The sequence below is a fragment of the Podarcis vaucheri genome (assembly GCF_965113315.1).
Source record: "Podarcis vaucheri genome assembly, chromosome: 6".
NCBI lineage: Eukaryota > Metazoa > Chordata > Lepidosauria > Squamata > Lacertidae > Podarcis > Podarcis vaucheri.
Window position 1 is genome coordinate 62025661 of NC_138764.1, and position 27550 is coordinate 62053210.

The 27550-nt window shown below is 43.3% G+C and overlaps 1 protein-coding gene across 1 annotated transcript in view; it reads left to right on the forward strand.

Moving 5' to 3' along the window:
* Window positions 1-27550, forward strand: part of BLTP3A (bridge-like lipid transfer protein family member 3A) — a 54872-nt gene that overhangs the window by 23658 nt on the left and 3664 nt on the right. Inside the window, exons 4-18 of the mRNA XM_082226820.1 lie at window positions 281-372; window positions 7045-7234; window positions 7878-8018; window positions 9170-9340; window positions 10586-10757; window positions 12415-12501; window positions 13221-13391; window positions 14845-14999; window positions 15846-15987; window positions 19501-19694; window positions 20210-21741; window positions 23015-23211; window positions 24210-24361; window positions 24471-24621; window positions 26104-26369. Coding sequence (XP_082082946.1) covers window positions 281-372; window positions 7045-7234; window positions 7878-8018; window positions 9170-9340; window positions 10586-10757; window positions 12415-12501; window positions 13221-13391; window positions 14845-14999; window positions 15846-15987; window positions 19501-19694; window positions 20210-21741; window positions 23015-23211; window positions 24210-24361; window positions 24471-24621; window positions 26104-26369 — 3813 coding nt within the window. The remainder of the gene's footprint in view (window positions 1-280; window positions 373-7044; window positions 7235-7877; window positions 8019-9169; window positions 9341-10585; window positions 10758-12414; window positions 12502-13220; window positions 13392-14844; window positions 15000-15845; window positions 15988-19500; window positions 19695-20209; window positions 21742-23014; window positions 23212-24209; window positions 24362-24470; window positions 24622-26103; window positions 26370-27550) is intronic.

A 27550-nucleotide genomic window follows, 5' to 3' on the forward strand; every position in this document is an offset into this window, starting at 1 on the left:
GAGGAACAAAATCCAAAACCGAGAACAGCCAAGTAGATCATACAGAAGACATTGCTGTGTAAATAATTGTATAAGGAGATTTGCCCCAGGAAGGTTTTTGATACTTGAAACCTATTGGGCTTACCAGACTTGTTTGCCTAGCCTCTCATTTGTGCTAGTAATTAATCCTGCAGTTTCAGAAGGAGCCTGAATATCTTAAACCCAAACCTTTAGGATAGCTAATGAACACTTCTTTTGTTAGATAACTTTTCCATGTCTTGTTTCCTTGCTATGTTCACAGTTGTTGGATAAAGTTGAAGTAGAGATGCGGACATGTGAAGAGCCCCGGCCACCCAATGGACAGTCTCCTATTGCCCTTGCTTCAGGACAAAGGTTAATATTGCTTGTAACCAACATTTGTCATTGCAGTGTTTTATGTTACTTCTGCTTTCCCTGTTTAAATTATGTAATCCAAGTTTGTAATCCAAGTTTTCTACTTTTCAATTCCTGCTGCTTGAGAGCTTACTGAAAATCTGGACACTTACGTTGAGCCTGTGCTACAGAATACAGAGCCTGACTTCTGTATTGACAAATAAAGTATTATACATTTAGACTCAAAACCACAACAAATTCTGCTTTTATATGGCTTTGGTGTAATAGCAACCCTCCTGTGAGTCTTGTGTGGTTTTTCCTTGATCCTTTTCTTTCTTTTACAAAATGCAATCAGGGAGGCTACATTTGCAGAAACCTGGGGAAATGATTCTTAACCTTTTCCCTGCTTAATAATTCCGCTAAGTAAAGTTACAGGCTTTTTCCTTTTTCTTCTTCTTTGCACTGTAGGATCTAGAATCATAGAATCATAGAATCATAGAATCATAGAGTTGGAAGAGACCACAAGGGCCATCGAGTCCAACCCCCTGCCAAGCAGGAAACACCATCAGAGCACTCCTGACATATGGTTGTCAAGCCTCTGCTTAAAGACCTCCAAAGTAGGAGACTCCACCACACTCCTTGGCAGCAAATTCCACTGTCGAACAGCTCTTACTGTCAGGAAGTTCTTCCTAATGTTTAGGTGGAATCTTCTTTCTTGTAGTTTGGATCCATTGCTCCGTGTCCGCTTCTCCGGAGCAGCAGAAAACAACCTTTCTCCCTCCTCTATGTGACATCCTTTTATATATTTGAACATGGCTATCATATCACCCCTTAACTTCCTCTTCTCCAGGCTAAACATGCCCAGCTCCCTTAGCCGTTCCTCATAAGGCATCGTTTCCAGGCCTTTGACCATTTTGGTTGCCCTCTTCTGGACACGTTCCAGTTTGTCAGTGTCCTTCTTGAATTGTGGTGCCCAGAACTGGACACAGTACTCCAGGTGAGGTCTGACCAGAGCAGAATACAGTGGCACTATTACTTCCCTTGATCTAGATGCTATACTCCTATTGATACAGCCCAGAATTGCATTGGCTTTTTTAGCTGCCGCGTCACACTGTTGGCTCATGTCAAGTTTGTGGTCAACCAAGACTCCTAGATCCTTTTCACATGTACTGCTCTCAAGCCAGGTGTCACCCATCTTGTATTTGTGCCTCTCATTTTTTTTGCCCAAGTGCAATACTTTACATTTCTCCCTGTTAAAATTCATCTTGTTTATTTTTGCCCAGTTCTCTAATCTGTCAAGGTCGTTTTGAAGTGTGATCCTGTCCTCTGGGGTGTTAGCCACCCCTCCCAGTTTGGTGTCATCTGCAAATTTGATCAGGATGCCCTTGAGTCCATCATCCAAGTCGTTGATAAAGATGTTGAATAAGACCGGGCCCAAGACAGAACCCTGTGGCACCCCACTAGTCACTCTTCTCCAGGATGAAGGGGAACCATTGATGAGCACCCTTTGGGTTCGGTCAGTCAGCCAGTTACAAATCCACTGAGTGGTAGCATAGTCAAGACCGCATTTTACCAGCTTCTTTACAATAATATCATGGGGCACCTTGTCAAATGCCTTGCTGAAATCAAGGTAGGCTACATCCACTGCGTTCCCTTCATCTACCAGGCTTGTAATTCTGTCAAAAAACGAGATCAGGTTAGTCTGACACGACTTATTTTTCAGAAATCCATGCTGACTATTGGTGATCACAGCATTCCTTTCTAGGTGCTCACAGACTGTTTGCTTAATGATCTGCTCCAGAATCTTCCCTGCTATTGATGTCAGACTGACTGGGCGGTAATTATTTGGGTCCTCTCTTTTCCCCTTTTTGAAAATAGGGACAACATTTGCCCTCCTCCAGTCTGCCGGGACTTCGCCTGTTCTCCAGGAATTCTCAAAGATGACTGCCAGTGGTTCTGAGATCACATCTGCCAGTTCTTTTAATACTCTTGGATGCAGTTCATCTGGCCCTGGAGACTTGAATACATCTAAACTAGCCAAATATTCTTGTACTATCTCCTTAGTTATTCTGGGCTGTGTTTCCTTTGCTGAATCATTTGCTCCAAATTCTTCAGGTCGGGCATTGTTTTCTTTATCGGAGAAGACTGAGGCAAAGAAGGCATTGAGGAGTTCAGCCCTTTCTGTGTCCCCTGTTTGCATTTCACCATCTTCTCCTCTGAGTGACCCCATTGTTTCTTTGTTCTTCCTTTTGCTACGAACATACCCATAAAAGCCTTTTTTGTTGCTTTTAACCTCTCTAGCAAGCCTGAGTTCATTCTGTGCTTTAGCTTTTCTGACTTTGTGTCTACACGTGCTGGCTATTTGTTTGAATTCCTCTTTGGTGATTTCCCCCCTTTTCCATTTTTTGTACACATCCTTTTTTAATCTTAATTCAGTTAAAAGTTCTTTAGATAGCCACCCTGGCTTCTTTAGGCACCTTCCATGTTTCCGTCTCATTGGTATTGCCTGACGTTGTGCTTTTAGTATCTCCCTCTTAACAAACTCCCAGCCATCATGAACTCCCTTTCCTTTTAGTATTGTTGTCCATGGGATCTCACCCAGCACTTCCCTAAGTTTTATGAAGTCGGCTTTCTTAAAGTCAAGAAATTGAGTCCTAGTATGCTTGGCTGCTCCTTTCCGCTGTATAGTAAACTTCAGAAGAGCATGATCACTCGCGCCTAATGATCCTTCCACTTCTACCCCACTAACCAGGTCATCAACATTGGTTAGGACCAGATCTAAAATGGCTGTTCCTCTTGTTGCTTCTCCCACTTTCTGGACAATGAAGTTGTCTGCAAGGCCAGTGAGGAATCTGTTTGACCTTATGCTCTTGGCTGAGTTTGACGTCCAACAAATATCCGGGTAATTGAAGTCCCCCATTACTACTATCTCCCTTCCTTTTGCATGCTTAGCCATCTGTTCCAGGAAGGCATCATCTATGTCCTCCGTTTGGCTTGGGGATCTATAGTAAACTCCCACAATGAGGTCTCTGTTATTCTTCTCTCCCTTAATTTTGACCCAAATGCTCTCACTTTGGCTTTGAGGATCTAAATCTTGGATCTCTTCACAGGTATACACATCCCTGACATATAACGCCACTCCTCCTCCTTTCTTGTCTGGTCTGTTTCTCTGAAATAGATTGTATCCCCCCATTATTACATTCCAATCGTGGGACTTATCCCACCAGGTTTCAGTGATGCCTATTATGTCATATTTAGTTTGCTGTACCAAGAGCTCAAGCTCATCTTGTTTATTTCCCATGCTTTGCGCATTAGTGTACAGACATTGAAGTCCATTAATCATTCCCCCGTGTCTCTTATTTAAGGATTTTTTCCTCCCACCACTAGGTCCGCGTGCTGTTTGCTCCATTTGGTCTATGACATTTGGATGATCATCTTCATTAATTGATAGACTCCTACCTTCAGGAGCACTGTCTCCCTCCCCCACATTAGTCAGTTTAAAGCCCTCCTGATGAGGTTTCTGAGATTTTTGGCAAAAACATTTCTCCCAACCGTTGTGAGGTGCAGCCCATCACTTGCCAGAAGTCCATCTTCAAGAAACTGCAGTCCGTGATCTAAGAATCCAAACCGTTCCTGTTTACACCATTTGCGAAGCCAGCTGTTCACTTCCACTATTTTCCCCTCTCTCCCTGGGCCACGTCGTTCAACTGGGAGGACAGATGAGATGACAATTTGTGCATTTAGTTGCTTCAATTTCCTGCCGAGAGCCTCGTAGTCTCTTTTGATCTTCTGGAGGCTATTGCTTGCAGTGTCATTGGTTCCCACATGAACCAAGAGGAAGGGGTATTTGTCAGTGGGTTTTATGATTCCTTGCAGTCGTTCAGTTACATCTTGGATCTTAGCCCCGGGGAGACAGCACACTTCCCGAGACATCTTGTCAGGCCCACAGATCACTGCTTCTGTTCCCCTCAGTAGGGAATCCCCTATCACCACTACACGCCTCCTCTTGGGTTTGGTCGGGGTTCTTCCGTGAGCTGTCCGTTCCAAGGTCGCCTGCACATTCCCTGAGGACTGACTTTGCTGCTTGTCTTCATATACCTGATCGACTGTAATGAGGGAGAGATCCTCAAATGGAGTCTGCTCTTCGTCTTCCATGCTAGGGGAGAGGACCTCAAAGCGATTGTGTATTTCTAAGCAATCAGAGTGAACCCTGGGCCTCCTACTTCTTTGAGTCACATTTCTCCATATATCTGGCTCCTGTGTTGGTGAACTAGACTCCTTCTCAGGGGAGTCCCCTGTCTCCTCCTTGGTGGAGACGGTGTGCTCTGTTGCTTCCAAGAAGAGCTCCAGCTCTCTAATTCTTTGGAGCGTAGCTACACGTTCCTCCAGTTGCTGGACTTTGTCTTTTAAGAGGGCAATCAACATGCAATTGCTGCAGGTAAAGCTGCCTGCAACCTTTGGCAAGATGGCAAACATTGCGCAGGAATCGCAGGCGACTGCAGCTGTTCCCTCCCCTTCCATCTTGAGATCGTGTTGTTGGGGTTGGCTACAGAGGTCCTCCATCATAAAAAGCTTGAAGACAGGACAAATAACTTCCCCCACACAAAAAAACACCTAGATCTCCCCCAACAAACGTTTGAGACTAGCTCCCCTAAATCTAAAAGATGGATCTAACTGCGCGCCCCCTCTGACCTTTACACAGGGAAAACAGCTAATCAGCCACAAAGAAACACACACACACACACACAAGAAAACCCTTTTTGCTCCTTCTTCAACTGCTGCCCTGCAAACTCTGATAAGCTCCTCCCACAGCTAATCCCCTGCCTCAACAGAAACCCTGCCCCCTCTGACCTTTACACAGGGAAAACAGCTAATCAGCCACAAAGAAACACACACACACACACACACACAAGAAAACCCTTTTTGCTCCTTCTTCAACTGCTGCCCTGCAAACTCTGATAAGCTCCTCCCACAGCTAATCCCCTGCCTCAACAGAAACCCTGCCCCCTCTGACCTTTACACAGGGAAAACAGCTAATCAGCCACAAAGAAACACACACAAGAAAACCCTTTTTGCTCCTTCTTCAACTGCTGCCCTGCAAACTCTGATAAGCTCCTCCCACAGCTGAAACCCTGCCCCCTCTGACCTTTACACAGGGAAAACAGCTAATCAGCCACAAAGAAACACACACACACACACACACACAAGAAAACCCTTTTTGCTCCTTCTTCAACTGCTGCCCTGCAAACTCTGATGGGGGACCTTTTGGGGGGGGCAGGCTGGAGGTTCCTTACCCCCTGCTACAACATTTCTGGCTTCTCTGCTGGATGTGACTCTGTAAATGAGTATTTTTGTTAATGTGGAATAATTGTTATGTGGCACTATACATATTGTACACAGGTCTGTAGCTGTCAACTTTTCCCTTTCCTTGCGAGGAATCTTATTCGGAATAAGGGAATTTCCCTTAAAAAAAGGGAAAAGCTGACAGCTATGCACAGGTCCCACTCACTGAAAACAATGGAAATTGTTTGTCAGGCAAGCATTCACATAATGAGTCCATAATTTCCATTGATTCTTATGGGAACATTTCTAATTGGGGATGTGTCTCTTTCCCCTCTCTCCATGGTTTCTTCTTGAAATGGTTGCAGCCAACCAGCAAAAGTAAGAGAAAGAAAATACTGACTTCTCTGATCTTTCCTGTTCCCCAATTTCTCTGATCTCTCCTGCTGTTTGATTTGTCTGATCTCACTACCTCCATCCATCCCTGCATGGTTTTTGTCTGAAAATGGCTGCTACTAACCAGCAAAGCACAAACATGCAAGGAAATAAGGAAGCAGGCAATCTCCAGATGTTTGGATATCTGAATCTGCAGAGTATATAGTAAAGTTTAGGAATAATTTTTTATGTTTGGATAAGTGAATTTTCAGAGTGGGAAGATAGTGGACCCTGCATGTATACTCTGTTTAATTAGTTTCAGCCACCAGAGTGGTACAGACAGGGTGGCATTGCTTACCTGGATTCCAAATGCCACATGTTGCTGCCAGTAACTGAGGAGGAGTGTGGTGCAGTGGCAAGAGCCCATGCTGCCCCAGCAACTGCTACTGTGTTTCATGTTGTTAATGATAAATAGTAGGGGGTGCAGTTGGCGCTGTGGTCTAAACCACTAAGCCTCTTGGGCTTGCCAATCAGAAGCTTGGCGGTTCGAATCTGCACAATGGGGTGAGCTCCTGTTGCTCTGCCCCAACTCCTGCCTATCTAGCAGTTTGAAAGCACACCAGCGCAAGTAGATAAATAGGTACCACTGTGGCGGGAAGGTAAACAGTGTTTCGGTGCGCTTTGGTTTCCATTACGGTGTTCCATTGCATTAAATATAACTTGCTCCTCTTTGTTTATTACTGTAGGATCATAATTGCTCATGAGTGTTTCAGTTTATAAATTGAATTCAATTACTGAGTACATTATAATATCCTGAAACCTCAGAATTTCACATTCATGAGCAGAGAGACATTTCATTACTACAGTGTTCCTTGATACTGAAGAAGGGTTGGAGAGTATAAGCACGGAGGTCACATCTAGCTTGTGAATCTGCTGTGTTTAATACCTGCCTAGCAGAAACTTGCCTTGTAACAATGTTATGTCATGCTGCAATGATCAGATTCCCTTCCCTTTTAAAAGCCCTTTCCCTCCTTACAGTGAATATGGGTTTGCTGAGAAGGTAGTAGAGGGTATGTTTATTGCTGTCAATTCCATCACCATCAAGATCCACTCCAAGGCCTTCCATGCTTCTTTTGAACTGTGGCAGCTTCAAGGATACAGTGTCAACCCCAACTGGCAGCAAAGTGACCTCCGCTTCACACGCATCACTGATCCAAACAGGGGAGAGGTAAGACCCTAATTAAATAGCCTCTTATTTGAAATCTCCTCTGCTGACTCACAAGGATTTGCAATATAGACATTCAGTGACACCCCCACGCCCACCTTTAATAATCTGCTACCGATCCAAGCTGGTTACAGCAACCTCCTTTGAAGCTATACTTTCAAGGGGTTTGACTCTAAACCAGCTTCCCACACACTGAGAAAGCAAACATTCACACACTGAGAAAGCAGGGAACCACCTAGTGCTGCCAATCTTGTTGGGGTTCCCTGTCTGTCCTTATTTCTGCTGGCAGGGAGCCCTGTTTGCAAAGGAGTAATTGGAAGCTCATCTTAACCTTCTGATTGTCATGTATGGGACAGGTGGCCATGGTTTGTGGGAAACAGCCCTATGGCTCAAATTGCAACCTGTGCCAGGCCTAATTAGACCCAAAGGATAGAGGTTGCTCTAAGGCTGCTGTTGGCCCCATCTCATTCTGAAACAAGGTGGGATGCTGAAGAGTTCTATTGTTTCCCCTAGAGTGCAGTCACACATTTTCTTCCTGCTTCAGTAAAGTATGTTTCCTAATTTGCTATAATACATTGTATCCATCTTTAAAAGTTCAGCATTCTTCCCTTTTTGTCTTTGTGCTCTCCCCCCCCCCCCCGCATAGGTTCTAACATTTAAAGAACTCACCTGGCAAACGCTTCGCATAGAGGCAGATGCTACAGAAAACGGAGATCAAGATCCTGTCACCACCCCGCTAAGACTTATTACGAACCAGGGCAGAATCCAAATATCTCTTAAGAGAAAGGCACGTATGGAAAGCGCAGTTGGATGAAATACTTAGTAGGCCCCACAAGTGTGTTCAGATAACATCCTTTGGTCTTCTACTGAATATTGGAGATCTGAAATTCTTTGCTTATGCAGTCATTCTGCATTCAATTGGAAAGTCTGTGTTCTGTAGCTGTAATGAATTACTAAAATTTGCATTTTCTTTTTATTTCTTAAGGTTTTTGTGAGGGACATTGTGTGGCATTGCAGTGTGGTGTAGTGGTTAAGAGCGGTAGACTCGTAATCTGGTGAACCGGGTTCGCGTCTCCGCTCCTCCACATGCAGCTGCCAGGTGACCTTGGGCTAGTCACACTTCTTTGAAGTCTCTCAACCCCACTCACCTCACAGAGTGTTTGTTGTGGGGGAGGAAGGGAAGGGAGATTGTTAGCCGCTTTGAGACTCCTTCGGGTAGTGATAAAGCAGGATATCAAATCCAAACCCTCCTTCTTCTTCTTGCAGTATGTTTTGTCTCAAACAGTAATAGAGAGGAGTGGGAATTCATAGTTAACATTAGGGTGTGTAATAGGTGTATAAAAGCAGAGGTCAAGGTACTGGAAACTATGCTCGAAAAAGAAATCAAACTCCCGATTTAGGGCCATCTCAAGTTTCCTCCCCCCCCCCAAAAAAAAGAAAATATTTTTTAAAAAATAACTTCAGCTTGTTCAATTTCTGTCATGTTCTCCAGATTGCATGCCCTCCTTTAGACACTGTGGTAAAGCCCATGGCTGTGCAGATACCAAGCACCCTACAGAAGTACATCATTCTTCACATGTGATAACTTGATTATTATATACAAATTCCCACAGTGAGATGAGTGCTTGAAACACCCACACAGCATAATCTGTTCGTTTTCATGCTCTAGCAAGTTTAACAACGCAGCCTGTTCCTTTCTTCTTCAGATAAAAGTGATAAATGCTGAGCTATGAGCATGCTGGCAAATGTAACTTCTGTCAGATACCTGAACTAGATATCTGCAATCAGCCAGAGGCATTGCCTGCTTCTCACTTTGCTGTTGTTGCACATGTCCACTGAAACTCAGTTAATTAGTTCTGTGAAGTCCCATCAGCAAAGGGAGTAAATGTTTTTGGACCAGATGTTTATGCTAAACTTTTTTTTCTGTTTATGAGACAGACAAAGGATTGTAATGTGGTGGCATCCAAGCTCATGTTCCTTCTTGATGACTTGCTGTGGGTGCTGACTGATTCTCAGCTGAAGGCAATGATGAAGTATGCAGAGTCCTTGAGTGAAGCCATGGAGAAGTCAGCCCAGCAAAGGAAAAGTTTGGCTCCTGAACCTGTCCATGTAAGCAGCTCTTCCTTACATGCTATGATGGTGTTCGGTAGAATAGAATAAGATTTATTATTTATACCCCGCCCATCTGGTTGGGTTTCCCAGCCACTCTGGGCGGCTTCCAACAAAGTATTAAAATACAGTAATCTGTTAAACATTAAATGTAAACAGCAAAGACATTAGTGAAGAAGCTTTTACTGGGTATAGAATTTTCTGTCACTGTCAGATGGCTGCCCTTTTGTCTTTCACCATAGTGGCCACTGCAGAGATTTTGCTTGCTGAGGAACAAAACATATTAAATAGAAATGGACACTTCTACCATCTCTTTTCTGCCACAATTTTTTTTTTAAAGCTTCTTGAGACCTCTTCTTCAAATGTTTCATGTGAAATAGTTACTATCATTCCCCAGCTTCAGAGCATTGGTACCCCTCTTATGCCCCTTCATGTTCTCTCTTTAAACCACCCATTAAATTGCACTGCCTTTTAAAATCTTTATTAACTTGGTGTTGAGATAGCATAAGCAGTCTGTGCTTAAGATGATCCAATTTTATTTTCCATAGTAACTTTCAAACTGAGGAGATGTAAAGTGTCAGTGAAGAGAAGAGATGGGAAGAGCTTTAGAGAGGGCAGCCTTGTACTCAAAACTGATGAAATTCAGAGGAGTGATAGTAATAATAACAATATACATAAGAATAAAAGAAGATCCCTGCTGGACTTGTAAAGAGGCAAAGGCTTTCTGGGAAATTATATATAATGAGTTAAAGAAAATGTTTAAAAATACTTTTGTTAAAAAACCAGAAGCCTTTTTATTGGGTATAGTGGGTGAAGAGATACTAAGGGAAGATAAAAGACTGTTTATGTATGCAACAACTGCAGCAAGAATTTTTTTAGCCCACCAGCCTGGGATCCTAGCTAGACCCATCTCATAATGCTAAGATCAGAGATGAGAGAAATACTGCCTGATCTTTAAATAGTAAGGCTAAAAGGCAACATTTCTGCCCATCCTGAAGATGGTACCCCTCACTTGAATTCATGCTGCAGGTGAAAAGGAAGAGCCAAGGCTGCAAAAGATCAATCTTCATTTAATTAGACATTTTCAAAGCCTCACTCACCCCATATTAAATTTCTGTTTCAGTATAGCACCCTCTAGGGTTTTTTTTAGTATAACCTGTGTTGTCTCCTTCCTCGTAAAATATAAATCCATTGTTTCACCTTGATTCTATATGTGTATGCCTAGGCTTAATTTCTCTGTTATAGATCACACCTCCAGCTCCGAGTGCTCAACAGTCCTGGCCTCAGTCATTTGGGAACAGCCACAAAGTGATCAGCCAGTACTTCGAGAAACATGATATGAAAGAGTCTTCCTACCACCTTCTCATCTCCCGTCTAGACCTTCACATCTGTGATGACAGTCACACGCGAGAGACAGGTACCCAAACATAAACTGTGATTAGGAAAACCTAAAATTCTCTTTCCTTATTCCCTTCCTCCCCGCCCCATCTTTCCTCATGTGTCTATCCATTGCATGGTCTTAATTTTTGAGCTGTAAAGTTTTGCTATTGAAAAGCTGTATTTTATAAATGTTGTAAGCTGTTATGGGGAGTCTAGTAAAAAAAAGCAGGTTACAAGTCTATATAAAAGCTATATGATGAGAGACTTCTTACAGGCATCAGTGAGGCAGTAATCATGGTTCAGAAGTGCCTAAGAGGAAAACTGCATATTTTGAGGAGAAACATGAGGTTCCCAGCCCTTTGTTTTTCTCTTAAGGCAAATTATGCAAGAGGCACTTCCAGAGAAAATTGGTGGGTGGGACAAAGTGCTTTACTCTTACTCCAGTTATTTATCATTCTCTGCCAGTAATCTTCCTCACATATTTTTAATCATTTCTCATCCACTCCCAAAGCAGGCTTTGAAACCATAAGTATGTTTGGGCTAAAGGAAGAATAACCAAGGTGGGGATAACATCTAAGCACCCCCTCTCCTGCCCTATTATGCTTCCTGACAAATTACCCTTCTTCTACATTAGTAAACATTTAAAATTTATTTTAAAAGAACATAAGAAAACATGCTAAAATAGCAGGCATTTCTTTAGTAATTTACAGGCAAGAAAAATAAGAACATTGTTATGTCTCACTAACTTACATACTCACAAGGAAGCAAAGAGAGAATAGTTAGAGTCCTTTCAAAGTTCCGCATTCAAAGGCTTTCGCAATTCTCCATTACAAAGGATGTAAGGACAGCTACTTAGATGGAACTTCAGGAGCGATTTGCGGATTGCAGAGCACGCTTTCTCAGCCATTCCCAAGATCTTTTATCCCAGGTTTGCACGTGGGTCGGAACCCCCAAAACTAATCATAACTCTTGATTATTTTTCAAATTCTCCAATGACTGGCGTGCAGGCTAATCAGTCTAACTTCTGGCAGCTGGGTCAATTAAGAACCCAGGGCCTAAATCAAAGGGGTTCCTCCCTTCCGTGGGGTTTCTACATCACTAAGGGAATGCACATAACTTCGGACCCAGGTGTTAAACCTTCCATTAAATCAGGGGTTTCCTTTCCCATAATAAACCTTTCACACCCTGGGAGCCTGTTAGTCTGGGGTTAAAGGGACAGAACTTATTTCCCATGGTCCTTGTGGCTTGTTGGTTACCCACAAGGCCTCACTCTCGTTGCTTGACCAAGGAATAGCTTCTAAACAAATACTAACTTTACTACAACATAGATTTCCAATTAACAACCCCAGGGGATGTTAGGGGCCAGTGAACTGCTCTGGAAGTTGTCCAGAATTGTTGTATTAGCTGTTAATCCACTCCTCTGGAAGCAGTCAGAATATAGGCAGAAGCACAAGGATTGACAATTTTGTAGTGTAAATAGGACAGAATCCCTGCTGGTGAAGAACTTGTCTTCTCCAAAGCAGTGCAGTGACTACAGCACTGTGATCTGGCATCCTCATCAGCGTATATGAGAATGCTGGACTCAAAGAAGTATCACTCAAAGAAGAATGCTCACCTGCACAGTTTGTTTCTGATTCTCCTGATGTAAGACTAGTAAAAGACTAAAGTTTTTTGGTTTTTTCATTTTACCATAGGTGCTTCCAAACATGGAATAATGGGAGGTGCAATGCAACTAACATTTAGGAGGCTGGCCTTTGACTATTATCCTTTCCACTGGGCAGGTAAGAACATTCTGTGAGTCTCATTTGTAATTTAAACAGTGTTAATGACGAAGAACTGGAATTTTAGTCAGTCTACCTCAATTTAGTTTTGTCAGTGTGCTGCTACAATAAACTTCTCCAGTACCAACATTATCCTATCACCACCATGGAATGGATAGGGAGAGGAGGGAAGGTGCACAAAAGATGTGTGGAAAGGCATACATGGTCTTTCTGATTGAGGTTTATAGGTTGTTTTTAGCAGGGCTCAATTTGCAGAACATTGCTGAGGCTGCACTAATTGCAACAACATTCTTCATAGTCATAATACCAAGGAGCAGAATATAGTGAATCCAATGTTCAACAAATATGATTTCTATGGTACAGGAATTCACTGTCAAGGGAAGATTTGAAAGACCTGAGTGCAACAAGTTAGTAATGGTTGTACTTTCATTGTGCTAAAAATTGTGCAGAAATTCCCTGACATAAAACAATGAGCAGAGATACAGCTTTGAAAAGCTTTTGAATTTGAAACCCAAATGGCAAAATTTGTTCAGCTGTGTGATGAGTGGTACTAAAAGCAGACAAAATCTGAAAACTGAACTATGCCACTAACAAGGAAAAACGAATGCTTTGGCTGTTTGAGGAAAGTTGTGCAGAGTACAGTAGAGCATTTGCAGAATGGATCATTGTGCAGTTGAGAGACAGTGGTCCTTTCAATATTAACCTACTGTATTATTCAGGAGACAGCTGCAAACACTGGGTGCAGTATTGTGAGGCCATGGAAACCCGGGAACAGTGGGCAGAAAAGCTGGTGAACGAATTCCAAAGCAAGATGGCAAAACATGGTGAAAAAATAAGCTCTGCCTTCTCCAAAACCACTGGAAAAGATTCTCCCTTCAAAAAGAGACCAGGTAACACAAAATACATATCCTTCATACTTGCTTAATCATGAATTCACCAACTTCTGGAGGCTTTTGAGAAGACATGTGACCCTCAAAATATGGGTAACCCTGTGTTCTGTAAACTGCTGTTGAATCCTCCACCTGCCACAGTTCTACAGTTACTAATGTGCCATGTTGAACATTGTAAAAGTTAGGTCTGAGACCAGAATAAAACAAAGGTGACGCCTAAAATAATGTCCTTACCGGCTTAATTCTGGAAAGATTTCTGAATAGAGTTCCACAAACCAACTTGCCAAGTCAGCTGTGTCAACAGCCTTCTCCCTCCTTTCCCAAGTAACCATCTAAGATAAGACATGGAGCCAGCAGTTGTTCCAAGCTGCACCACCTCTTCTTGCCCCCAAGCCGTTGGCCATTTCCTTTCAGGAAGAGGGGGAGGAAAATTTACTTCCCTCCACCAACATTGTAGCATATTGGAGTGTTAAGGGATTTTGCACTGAGTCTTTCTCATCCACCGCCTTAGGGTAAGGAAGAATTAGCCACCTTGTGGCAAAAGAGAACAAACCAAGTTTCATGACCCACCATGTATTTTGTTTGAGGTTTACTAGGAAAAGAGTGGTTTCAATTTCTACCTACTTTCCCCCCTCTTGGGTCTGGGATCTGAGGGAGATTGTGGGCAGAGGGTATACTGCTGCTGCTGCCTCCCTACCTGAATATAATTAGGGTGAATGAGCATTCTTTTGTGGATGTGGGAATCTCTTGCTGCAATTTATGGTGTGATCATTGAGCCCCTGCTCTAGACCACTTGAGGAGAAAATTAGGGCTTCCCCAGCACCTGTGCAGGCATTGGGAAAGGGGGAAGTGGTGCAAGGAACTCCATTGTTTTTCTTTCTACAAATTGTAGTGCAAAGTGAGAGCAAAGTTTCTGCCCTTTCTCTGAAACCTCTGGCATGTACTGAAAATGAGAGGGGTGACTGCACTGGTCCAAGATGCTTTGCTGCCTGAAGTAGGATGCAAATGGTCCTCCCTGGCTAGGGCCAACACTTAAAAAAGTTTTGTTGCATCACTCAGACACCAGTTCCTGCCTCTGTTTTTCCCCCTCCCCAAATGCTACACAGCAGGGCTTTCCTTAATGGGAGTAGTCAGTGGCCATGATAAATAATAGCTGGGAAGTCAAGCCACAATCTGTGGCTCCCTGCTTTTGAGTTTTCACCAAAGTCCCTGAATCTAGAGTAGTGGGCAGGGTTTCCAAGAACCATGATTGGTTTCCTTTTTAAGTACAAATTATTGATTGGAAGAGCCTACTATGTTTTCTCAAAGTATTACATTTTTTCCATGCTGTGTTATCTGCTTTGAGTCCAATGTTCCATATCAATACAGAATTGGTGGGAGGAGGACTACCTTGTTAAATTTTGTGTTTGAAATATAATTTTGCCTGTTCTGATGACTAAAAAATGTCTTTAAGATGGTCTTTCTAGTTCTCAAACAAGCTCACCAGAGAAAGGGATACCTCAAGCAAGCATGCCATCACCTATCGTATTTGGACTCCAGCGGCCTGCATGGAATAGACTCCGATCTAGCTGTGTGGTTGTCCGAGTTGATGATTTGGATATTCATCAGGTACAGTTGTTGATAGAGTATCTGCTGCCACATTGTTACTTGCTCATTCTTCCTGACTTGTGAACCAAACCATAGGTTCAGACACTTGCTCACTCCTTTATGCCTTTTAAAGTACAAATGCCCAATACATGTTCATTTTTTTATTTGATCTTAAACAATGTCAGCACAAATGTTGTTCCGTGGCTGAAAGTAGGCCTCTTAGTAAATATTTTCCAATCTAAGCTGCTGCCTTTGTTGCCACATGTTCTGGTGTTTGTTTTTCAAAGAAGTAAATATATGATTACTCTGCTTCAAAGGGAGAAAATATACTACTGTAATATGGTCATATAGTACAGTGGTTCCTCGCAAGACAAAATTAATCCGTTCCACGAGTCTCTTCGTCTTGCGGTTTTTTCGTCTTGCGAAGCACGGCTATTAGCGGCTATTAACTGCTTAGCAGCTTAGCGGCTATTAGCGGCTTAGCGGCTTTAAGAAAAAGGAAACAAACTCGCAAGAACTCGCAAGACGTTTCGTCTTGCGAAGCAAGCCCATAGGGAAATTCGTCTTGCAGAACGACTCAAAAAACAGAAAACTCTTTTGTCTAGCGAGTTTTTCGTCTTGCGAGGCATTCGTCTTGCGGGGCACCACTGTATATCATTTTTTGCTATCAGCTTGTTTGTGCTCACATGTTTTTCAGCTTCAGGGCTCTTAATTTTTGAGATTCTAGATTGAAATAGTGCTTCAGAGAAACAGTTCTTCTGTCTTTTAGACCTTGGGCACCACAAGGCCAAATCACTGGCTTCTATTGTCTTCAGACAGTCATTATTTTTACTCTTGAATGAGAATCTACAACTCCTTGTTTTTCAGGTTTCCACAGCTGGACAACATAGTAAGAAACCCTCAACCCTGCTCTCATGTAGAAGGAAACTGCTGAATCTTCCTGATCATACCTCAGCCATTCATATTGAGTTCACTGAGTACTACTTCCCAGACAATCCAGATTTTCCAGGTAACTATTCTACATCTCCTCAGGAGTCTATAGGCCAAACTAGATGATAAATTACCTCCATATCTGTGCACTTGAATGCAACATTTTAAAAATACAAATTGCCAGCATGAAAATCCTTTGCCACTACTATTGTCTCAGTTCAAATTGGTGCAAAGAAATAGAAGCTCCACAATGTGGGAAGGCCCCATGTTAACCCAGCATAAAATACACCTATGAGCCTACTGGACACCAAAACATCTGAAGCACATGGACATTACAGCCACAGATGACTTCTGGAAGTGTAAGCTGCCACAAGCAGGCCTAGCTCAACTCTTTTGGAACAGCCCAGTATCAAACACTTCTGGGAATGAGAATAATTTGGTGCTGGACAAAACCATGTCAAAAGGAGACACCATGTGGTGACATACCTGTCAGGTGAATCTTATCAATAGGTCAAGATGGATGGTTCCACACTAGCAGCAAAACGAATAATCATCCAACACTGGAAAGTCTGGGCCACACCAAGCACAGAAAACTGGATATGAGGCCTCCTGCAACTAGCAACCCTTCAGAAAATTCTGATCCATAAACTGCTTAAAGAGTTCAGCTTCCAAGAGATTTGGAGTACATTTTTGGAACTATTCACTGAGTAATACCCACAAGCAGAAGAAGTGGGGGACACAACTTCTCCAACCTAACAGGTGTTTACAGAGAACCCCAACACAGCATTTACATTCATCCTATCCCCTCTCTGAGTGTGTAATTCTGAACAGTGTATAACACACCAAACAACTGGATATTGGAAATTAAAATGCTATAACTATAAAAAATGGGGTGCAGGGAGGGAGGAGAACTAGTGTGTGTGTGTGGAATAAGGAACTGTACTGTGAAAACCCTAAGAAACCATAGATTTTTTAATGGTGGCATATGAAAAGCTTCTGTTAACTTCAGTGGGAGCTTTTTTCCTATGCAAATGCTTGGAGTGGGGAAATCAATCTGAACTGAGACCATTGTTGGGAGACAAAGGGTTAAAACCTCCCACACCAGGGTCCTGATCCACACTGGGGTGTTTGTGTATGTGCCAGCACTGGCATTTTGTATAAATTATAAAACAAAACAAAAAATGGTTTGCATACAAAAGGTGTCCAGGTAGGACTGGGAAAGGACTCCTGTGTTCCCTAGCAAATAACTACACTTGGTGGCACAGATATGGAGCTAACTTATCATATAGTTTGGCTCTATTTCTCTAATTTACAATATTATTTCTCTTTATTTGCTTTTGCATTCTGAGGAAGCTGATCCTGTATCTTTCTGCAGGTTTGGAAATTTGCCTTAAGAAAGCCTATGAGGAGATTGAGGAATCCCAACGTTAGTTTGGTCATCAGAGATGAGAGAAATCTTCCTAGCTCAGTTCCCCTTTTTTAAAAAATGTGTGAAGAAAATGTGATACCGCTTCTTGTTTCTTCAAAGCATTCCAACCCTTTGGAAGAAACTGTTTCAGTAAATAAGAAATGATAACACATTTTCACCCAGCCAGCAGAGAGGGAGAAATGAAGTGCCAGAAGACTTTTGTTCCAATGCAGATTAGATTAGAAACTGTTTGGGGGGGAGGCTTCCCTCTCCCCTCATGCTTGCCCTGAGTGTTAATCCCTTCAGCAACCCATGCCTCATTTCTTCTTTCCCTCACACTTAATTAGATTTTGCCAGTTTCTTTTCTTAAATATCTGCCACTAATCTCTGATAACATTGTATATAATATGTGTTTCCTTGTGTGGCCTTTATTTCACAGTGGGTGTTGTGGAGATTTAATTCCTGCAAAATATTTGAGCTAATTGGATGCAAAGTGACACTGTTAATGGAGAGTGTTGTAAATGGGAGGGAGAGGAGGTGAAAAGTCTCTTCTGCCTCCTGTTATGTACTCACACTTACTGCTTCTGTCAACACCCTTCTACTTCTTGAATCTCTATTCCCTGTCCTGTGTATTATTGGAGGCATACCATTGTTTGAGCAAGGCAGGGAGGACTTGGGGAGCTTGGATCTACCCTGCTTATCTGAACCAAAGACAGCTTCAAGGCCCTGTGGAGGAGGTGAATAATTACCCCCCTCCCTTCCAACCGAATAGCTGCTGCATTATCTCTTTCCCTTTGCACCATTCTTCAATCCAGCAGCTTCTGCTTGGGGTGGTGGAAGCACAAGAATACCTTTCTCAGCCAGAGTGGTATGGAAGAAAGTAAAGGCATGCACCCGAGGACATAAACTGGGGTGTGGGCAAAACCTGTTTCCTACTCCTTGTGCCTTCAGTGAGAAGCAGGTTTTGCTTCCTCTCAGCTGGGTCCAAGATTACATCCCATTTACTTTGCCCAGGATGTTGTTGAAAACCAGTAATACAGCTGACTTCAGAAAAGGAATTGTCAAATTAACTACCGTATTTTTCACACCTTAGGACGCACCGGACAATAGGACGCACTTTGTTTTAGAGGGGGGAGAACAAGAAAAAAAAAATCTCCCCCTCTCTGCCCAGCGCCCCTTCAGTGAAGCAGCAGGAGGCGCTGCACAGAGAGGGGGAGAACTTTCCCCCTCTTGTTTTCCCGCTCTAAAACAAGGTGCCGTTTAAGGTGCGTTCAGGCGGCTACCTTGGAAGCCTGGAGAGCGAGAGGGGTCGGCGTGCACTGACCCCTCTCACTCTCCAGGCTTCAGGTTCCTTTCGACCTGCTCTTTGGGGCTGGCGGGGGGAAGCCCACTACCAGCCCCAAAGAGCAGGTCAGGGAGCAGCGGAAAGGCGCAGTGGAGAGGCTCCTGCCATAGCCGCGCGTCACCTCTCCAGCCAGGAGAGGGTCGTGGGGGGCTGCTTTAGCCCCGCGCGCGCTCTCCCGGCTGGAGAGGTGGCGTGGGGCTGTAGAGGCTCCTGCCATAGCCGCGTGTCACCTCCCCAGCCGGGAGAGCACGCGCGGGGCTAAACCAGCCCCCCGCGCGCACTCTACCGGCTGGGGAGGTGACGCGCGGCTATAGAGGCTCCTGCCATAGCCGCGTGTCACCTCTCCAGCCGGGAGAGGGTTGCGGGGGGCTGCTTTAGCCCCCCGCGCGCGCTCTCCCGGCTGGAGAGGTGACACGGGGCTGCAGAGGTTCCTGCCATAGCCACGCGTCACCTCTCCAGCCAGGAGAGGGTCGCGGGGCTATGGCGTCTTTGCTCCATAGGACGCACACACATTTCCCCTTCATTTTTGAAGGGGAAAAAGTGCGTCCTATAGAGCGAAAAATACGGTACATGGAGTAATCAAAACGATAGACATTGCCAGAGAGGTTCAGAATTTATCTGATGGATTTAAACTGGAAAAAGAACGGCAGGGTCATAGTACCGTAATAGGCCCTTACAGAACCGTAAGGTATTTCAAAATGGATTGTTGTAAGAGGCCAGATACTGAATTAGATGTGGTGTTGTAACACACATGCAGCTCTTAACCCACCCAACCCTTCTTTATCTAGTGCTGCCAAAACTCCTGGAAAGCTAACTTGTCCTTTTTTCATTCTCTCTAGTCCCATGCCCAAATTTGTACCTGCAGCTGAATGGTTTGATATTCACTTTGGACACAGTAAGCGTGCTCTGGGTGAACTTGTTTTGCCTTGATCTCTATCGCAGTTTACAGCATTTCAAAGCTATATACAAACTAGAGAATTCTGGCAAGCAGGATGAGCACATTGATGTCAGACTGGATGGCTTCATGCTCAAGGTATTTTTTCTGCTCTGACTTGAATGATGTAAAAGGGAACTCATGAGACAAGGAGGGCAGGTGGCTGAGGGGAACAACTTCTGGCTTTTTGAAATTATAGTCTTGCTATTTATCCTTCTCTATGCAACTTGTGGAAGGTTGGCAGCTTTCACTGGTGCTATTACTGAGGCAAATCATGAAAGTCCCTATTTAAGAGGAAAGTACTAGTGCTTTAGTAATCAGAATATGTAGCACAGTATAGAATATTTGGAGGACATCAGGTTGGGGAAGGCTGGCTCAGAGCCTTCTCACCAGTTGCAGTAAAAATATTTTACCAAACAATGCTATAGTTCCTTCAGTGTGCTAAACCAGATCAATTTCTGACTCAGCCATGAAATTATTAAAAAGCTTTTTTTTTATTAAAATCTGCAAAAGAAGGGATAACTGTTATGTTTTCAAGTTGAGGATATAGGATAGTTTGCATGTCTATGTTGATCATTTTTCGTCTTTCCCCCTCCCCCCCCCAATTGTTGTAGCTAAACATCCCAGTGGAGAAGAAAGTTGTCGATCACCGGGACCGTCCCCACTGCCTATCCATTCGCGCATCAGAAATAACAGCTACCAACACAAGGCATGCTCCACACTGCAGTTGTTTAGCCCTCCAGAACCTGTTCCGTAAATTTGCTGCTTCAGAATTCTTCCACTCCAGCTACACCCAGTTCCCTAAATTTCAGGATAACTTCAGCCTCCTGCACACCCTCTTTTTACGTCATGCTTACCAAGTGGACACTAAATCCCAGAAACATGCAGACTTTCCCCTTTCCCCCGGCAAGTCATCCGCTTCTGAAGACCTTTGGTCTTTCAATTTCGCTGAGCTCTCATTGGACTTTGAGGGAGCAAAGAGCTCAAAAGGCAAAGCCCTTAACTTTATCAACCCATTTCCACTCTGTGTCTGGGCCTGCCTCCCAAAGAGATGGGAGGTAGCTCAAGCATCAGTGCCGCACGTCTCTTCTGCCTCACCAGCTAAAATCAAACCTTCCGCTAGCTTTAGTAATCATGCCAAACATCAGCACCTTTCCAGAGAAGAGCAGTTCTGCCAAAGATCAAAGACTGAGCAGGATTTGAAAAGCATCTACCTCGCCCCAGAGACAAAGGAAGTCTTGGAAGAAGAAAACCACATTGTTAATGGTGAAGGAAATGTTGATGATGTGGAAGTATCTGCAGATGTCCATATTCTTCTGTATTCAAGTGCACACATGAAGGTGCGACTCAACCACTACCAGTATTTGATGCTACTTAGGATGAAAGAAGTTCTGTTGACATTTCAAGAGCAGTTGACCCAAGACACTCAGGAAATAATTGGGTCCCCTCTAGATTCCATAACCACTTGTATGGGCGTCATGTTCGACAGTGCTGAGCTGGCCTTGCTAATGCATCCTACTCCAAATTCTGCATTGCAACCTAGGTCTGTTGACTCAGATACTACAAGCCTTATAGAATCTGAACTCTCCCCTTCAGAGAGCAGGGAGGGACTGGTTGCTGAAGGTGGAGAGCTGAGATCGGACGCTAGCTCAGAGAAGGAAGATGGCAGCCCCATGAAAGTACTAGAAGATAGTAGAATTGAGAGCATAGATGGTGTGGTGGCATTGCAAGATGGAATGCTAAAATCCCAGATTGATGGAGCCTTAGTAGGAGAAACCGCAGTAGAACGAGGTCCTATAGAAGAAGCACATGAAGCTGAAGAAGTCCTTGGTGCAGAAAGACCAAGTGAGCTTGAAAATTTTTCTCCAACTCCTCAAGGTCTTCCTTCTAGCCCATCTTCCTTTGTAGATCCTTTAGGTGGCATACAAGTCTCTCTAAATGGACAAGAGGAGCTAATCCCTCTGAAAAGCATGGAGCTGGAGTTATCTAGTGCACTGCATATAACTAAGGGTGCCACCAAGGAAGCCTTGCATGTGACCATGGACCTCACCAAAGAGGCTATGTCAATGACAAAAGATGCTTTCAGCTTAAGTAGGGAAAAGATGGCTTCCACAATGCAGAAGATGTTTGTCCACCCCCAAATTAAGTGAGTAGTTTTCTAATCACCTAAATAGCCATTCTGTAAGTGCTATGATAGTGGTTTTTCACACTTGAGTTTGCTTTATGGTGTTGGGAATAGTTTTATGGAAAGTAGAATAAATGCCAGATAAACCAGTCTTATTTTGCCGATTACAGAAATCAAAGGTCTCCACATCTCTTGTAATTTTTTTCATTCAAAGTACACCCAGTTCCAAGGTAGATCATCACCTGGGCAGGGAAATGCAGATGATAGAGCTAGCCTACGAAGATGGGGAAAAGGCTCAGTTCTCAATGGCTGCCATTGACTTTTGTGAGATAAACATGTAACAATTTGGGATTCACCAGAGAGTGGACAAAGCCTGACCTTCATCCCAGATACTTGGGTCACTGGAATAGGAGGTAGAATCAGCCACTAGCCAGAGGTGGGGAACCTATAGCCCTCCTGATATTGTTGTACTAGCACTCAAATGATACCCAACCATGGGCATTGCTGTCTGAGCCTGAAGGGACTTGTATTCTGTAGGACTCCCTGGGATAGCTCAGCCTGTAGAGCACAAGACACTTAATCTCAGGGTTGTGGGTTCAAGCCCCAAGTTGGTAAAAACATTCCTGCATAGCAGGGGGTTGGACTGGATGACCCTTGTGCAGTCTTCCAACACTACAGTTCTATTATTCTAATATCTGGAGAGCCACAGGTTCCCTCGCCAGCTCCATCCCACTAGTGTCCTCAAACGCACCTTCTTTATTTTGCTCTTATGTAAGCAAGTGGTTCCCAATAGAACACTGCATATAGGAATAATGTCAAGATGGCCATGAGACAAAAAATGTGTTCATCCAGTTCTGACAGAAGATTGCAATAACAGGGAAGGCTGTGGGCAGGGAGTTCAATTTATTTCTTTGTACAAACTCCCTCCAATATATAGCTCCTCTTACTATGTACCAGCTACAGATAGGTAGCCGTGTTGGTCTGCCATAGTCAAAATAAAAAAATTCCTTCCAGTAGCACCTTAAAGACCAACTAAGTTAGTTCTTGGTATGAGCTTTCGTGTGCATGCACACTGCTTCAGATACCTGAAGATGGCAGTGGTCGTATCTGAAGAAGTGTGCATGCACACAAAAGCTCATACCAAGAACTAACTTAGTTGGTCTTTAAGGTGCTACTGGAAGGAATTTTTTTATTTTGACTATGTACCAGCTGTCATAACGATGGGCATCTTTCAATTATAATTTTGCATCTAATCCAGTAATACCAAACAGCTTTGATCTGTGCTTGTTGTTAGGGATCCCACACCGAAGACTGAAGAGGGGCCTTTGACTCCAGTGGGAGGCAGTAGTGGGCGAATGCGTTTCTTCTCCATGAAAAGGACTGCCTCCCAACATTCCTTTGATACCAGCTCTCTAGATGGCAGTGGTCCTGAAGATAGGTTGTCGGTGGATAGCGATGGCAGTGATGGTTTTGTGATGCTTATAGAACCTGGTAATGAGAATTAACTTGCATACCCCCCCCCCTTATAAGTTATAAAATACTTGGGGTTTTTACTTGAGGGTATAATTTGTACAAAAACAGCATTTGTGTAATTGAAAGACACTTTTTAATAACTAGGTGGGATGGATTGTGGGAAATTCATTGTAGAATTGGTGCGGTGACGGTTGGAGAAGGGGGTTCTAATGCAAACTGCAGGCTGGATCCAAGCTTAGCTTTCGGTGAATGGAAGGGCTTCTTCTACCCACTGAAGTCTTTTGATCCTGTGGAGATATCCCCTGCTCAGCGCCTGAGGGCCCCAGTCCTGCCACTCACCACCTGGCCTAGGGCGGGGCCTGACAGGCCTATAAGAACTGCTGCCGCTGCCGCTGCCGCTGCCGCTGCTGGGCAGAGAGGGCTCCATTTTGTTTTGTATTTGTTTTTTGTTTAAATTGCTTTTTTTTAACCTATGTCATTTTAAACACTGATATTAATGCTGTATTCTTAGTTTTAGATTTTGATTTATGTGGAAATTGTTTCCCATTTGGTTGTGTATTTTTTTATGTGGTTTATTTATTGTTTATGACTTTTGTAATTATGTAAATCTTGTCATGCTGTAAGCGCCTTGAGCATTGTTTTTTTAACTGTGGAAAGGCGGCATACAAATAAAAAAATGATGATGATGATGCTGGTGGAAGAGGCAATTTTCATCTATTTCCCCTTCCCCTTGCAAATCCCCCCCCCCCCGTCTCCCAGAAATATTCTCCAAAGGATTGGAAATGCTGTGGAACAGCACGGGGAGTGGTGCTGAGCACTTCAGAGGGAAATAAGCAAAAATTGCCTCCCCTGCCTTCCACTAAAATGTTTAGTAAATTGCCTGGCATATAAGCTCTTACTTAGAAATGCAATTTTCCTTATGGGGCATTTACGTTTTTAAAATTAATCCAGTCCAAGTGTGTAGTCTTTTTAGATGTTTCAGGATTCTGTTACTGAACTTCTCGATTTTTCTTCAGAGTCTAGCCTGGATCCTCTTACCCCTGGTCACATTCCCCAAGTCCTTGATGATGCAGGCCACAGGTCAAGCCCAATGGCAGATGAGGAAAGAGAATCAACATATATCAACAGCTCAGCTTCTCCCAGCGGACCAGACTCCAGCCCCCAGATGGTCAGATGTCATCCCTTTCTTGTTCTTTTAAATATTATTTCCCTGAGGAGTTAGAGAGAGAGAACAACTAGGTTGCAGCACTCATTTGTTCTATGGCTTGCTGTTTTAGGTATCTGTCGTAGTGTTGAAAATGAAAGAAGTAAACTGTGTGATAGAGACGAAAGGAGATGATATGGGACTTGCCCTTCAGGTTATGGAGCTAGCTCCTGCACACCTAGGAAATCTAAGTATGTGGCAGTTTCTGCAAGGTGACTTCACAGGTATGTTACTGACCAAGGTAAAGTTCAGTAGCTTTGATGCATGTGCAGAGATCTGTTTTTGCCTGTACAATACAATCAGGAGTCTTGGTGCCTATGTGTTGTGTTTGCCTTCCAGTCTTACATAGAAGGGGGGGGGGAACCCACTATTTTTTCCGTACAAACTTCTCTGGGATATAGATCTACAACTCTGACTTCTAGGTTTTGTGATAGGTTTACACAAGTGTCCATCTTGCTCAAGTTTGTCAGCACTGACTGGCAGGTGTGTCCAGGGTTTCAGGCATGAGTCTTTTCCCAGCCCTATCTGAAAATACCAGATATTCAACCTGACACATTCTGTATGCAAACCACATGCTCTACCACTGAGCTATGTCTCTTTCCCCAAGCTGAAGTATTATTCACTATTTCCTGTCTTTTCTACCAATAGGAGGCACATGATTCTGCTGAACAGTTAAAAATGTAAAAAGGTGGAATATGTGTGGTGAAGAAGGCAGAAAAAGGCTGGGGAAAGGCCAGGGACAATTTTTATTTTTTTTTAAAGAGATGCTGTGTCCTCATCTCTAATATTGAGTGTGTCAGGATGTGGTTAATGAGAGGTAAGGGACAATGCTAGATTTCAGAAGGCAGTGTAGATGTAAGACAGCAGTGTGATGTCTCTGGCAAAATTCCATGGCTTCAGACTCTTAAAATGGATTATTTTAGTAGCACAAGTTTCCATTTTAAAAATGGAATTGAACTTAATGTGGGCCCCTTGTTGTATATCTTTTGGCCACTAGAGAGCACAAGATATAATAGGATGGAATTAAGCTGGTAATATACTTGGGAGGACGGGTGGTTCAAAAGAATAATAGTTAGAGAGGGAACCTTAGTTTGAGAAGCCAGTTTTACAAAACTCAGGGCTCGTTATCAAAGAGAACTTTCATTCTGTATAAATAAAGCTGAATGCTTTAGATAATCAAATACACATAAATTTTCCATTAATATAAAGCTGCTGAACACAAGAAAATTTATCCAGTTAGATGAGAGCAAGCCCCACGGAACTCACTGGGGTTTACTTCTGTGTTTATGTTACAAGACTGCACTGTAAACTGTTTGGGGTCATATTAAATTATTCCATCTTCCATGTCTGTAGTTGTGATTTCTGTTAGAGAGCCTGATGATCCAAGGCAAAATTGATTTCATCTAGCTGCTTGGAGCCTCTGAACAGTAATAGGGCCTTCCACTAGCTAAGGTGTGGCTAACCTTTGGCCCTTTCAGATCTCCCTGAACTACAGCTGTCTTCATCCCTGACCATTCCCCATGCTGACTGGGCGTTATAAGAATCAGAATTTAACAGCTTTTGTAGGGCCACAGGTTTCCCATCCTTGCGCTAGCTGATAGATTTAATGGCATTAGTTAAACAGTTTTAGTAGAGGGAGAGGATGGGAGAATTATCAACATTGTAAGCTATAGAATACTGCTGCTATAACCACCTTATACTTTTAGGAGAGCTAAACTCGGAGAGACCTCAAACCAGTGAAACTAACCTGACCCAGCCTGAAGTGTCTTTACAATATGAAATAGGACCAAGTGCTGCAGTGCATTCACCTCTGGCTGTTCAGAATGGTTTTTTCCACATGCTGATTCATAGCTATCGTGCAGAGCTGCTGACATCCTTTGTTTCCAGCCTTGGACCCTTCCTTGAGGATGAGGTGATCCCTGAAGTTATTCCCATGAAGATTGAAATTGTGGACACCAAGATTACACTGAAGGTGGGAGAATATGTACATTAGCTTTTAGAATGGATTGGGAGGAAGTGTAGATATTACTACGTATGTTCACATTTTCAAGTATACAGAGGAACAAGTATTGCTGAAAAAGAATGAGCATTCCTTCTGCAAAGGTACATCCAGCGTCACTGTCCTTTTAGTGTTCTTCAGGAATGTCAGTAAACACGTGAACAGGGATTACTGGTAGACATTGTATTTTTAGTCTTCCACCCCCACCACCCCACACTCTAACCCTATTAAGATAGAAACTTGGACCATGTAGTAGAGCCCTCAGAATCTAACTCTTTGATGTTTTGTCATGCGTTATGTAACTAGCACTGTGAGTTGTTAAAAATTTAACAGGTGACCTCAGAAGACTGCTAATTGGTCTTCATTCTGGGAACTGATAACAAGGGCATTCTTAACTCATGACATCGGTCTTGTTCAGGTTTATTGATGGCCTCTTTCAACCTTGGAAAGGCAAGATACTGAAAATAAACAAATCTTGTGTGCTTTGCTTTCCTCAGTTATAATATAGGCTTTAAAGTATTCCACCACCCTTTGTAAAATTCTGTATCATACAAAAGGAACCATTATTACCTGATCAGAGTGCAGTGGTATCTGAAGCAAAGGAAACTTTGGAGTACATCTTCTAAATCACTTTGGATGTGTAATAAATGAAATTTTATAGGCCGAAATCCTCAGGACCATGCAAAATCTAGCATACGTACGCAGAGTCTTTCAACTTTCCTATTTCAATTAGTCCCATTCAAAAGCTGAATTCATATCTGTATGTCTGGGTCCTTTACCTTTACCTTTTAGATTTTACAGTGGTACCTCGGGTTACAGACTCCGCTAACCCAGAAATAGTACCTCGGGTTAAGAACTTTGCTTCAGGATGAGAACAGAAATCGCGCGGCAGTACAGCAGCAGCAGGAGGCCCCATTAGCTAAAGTGGTGCTTCAGGTTAAGAACAGTTTCAGGTTAAGAACGGACCTCTGGAATGGTACCACTGTACATATCTATAGTGGCATTGCACTACAGATGGCAGCAAAGAGCTGCCGCCAAAAGTTAACTGCATCTTCCCTGCTCCCAGCCCACATATATGGAAGCATGGGCATCATTATATTCTGACCTCGGACTGGGTTTGATCTTCCATTGTATTATAATAATGCTTTATTGGG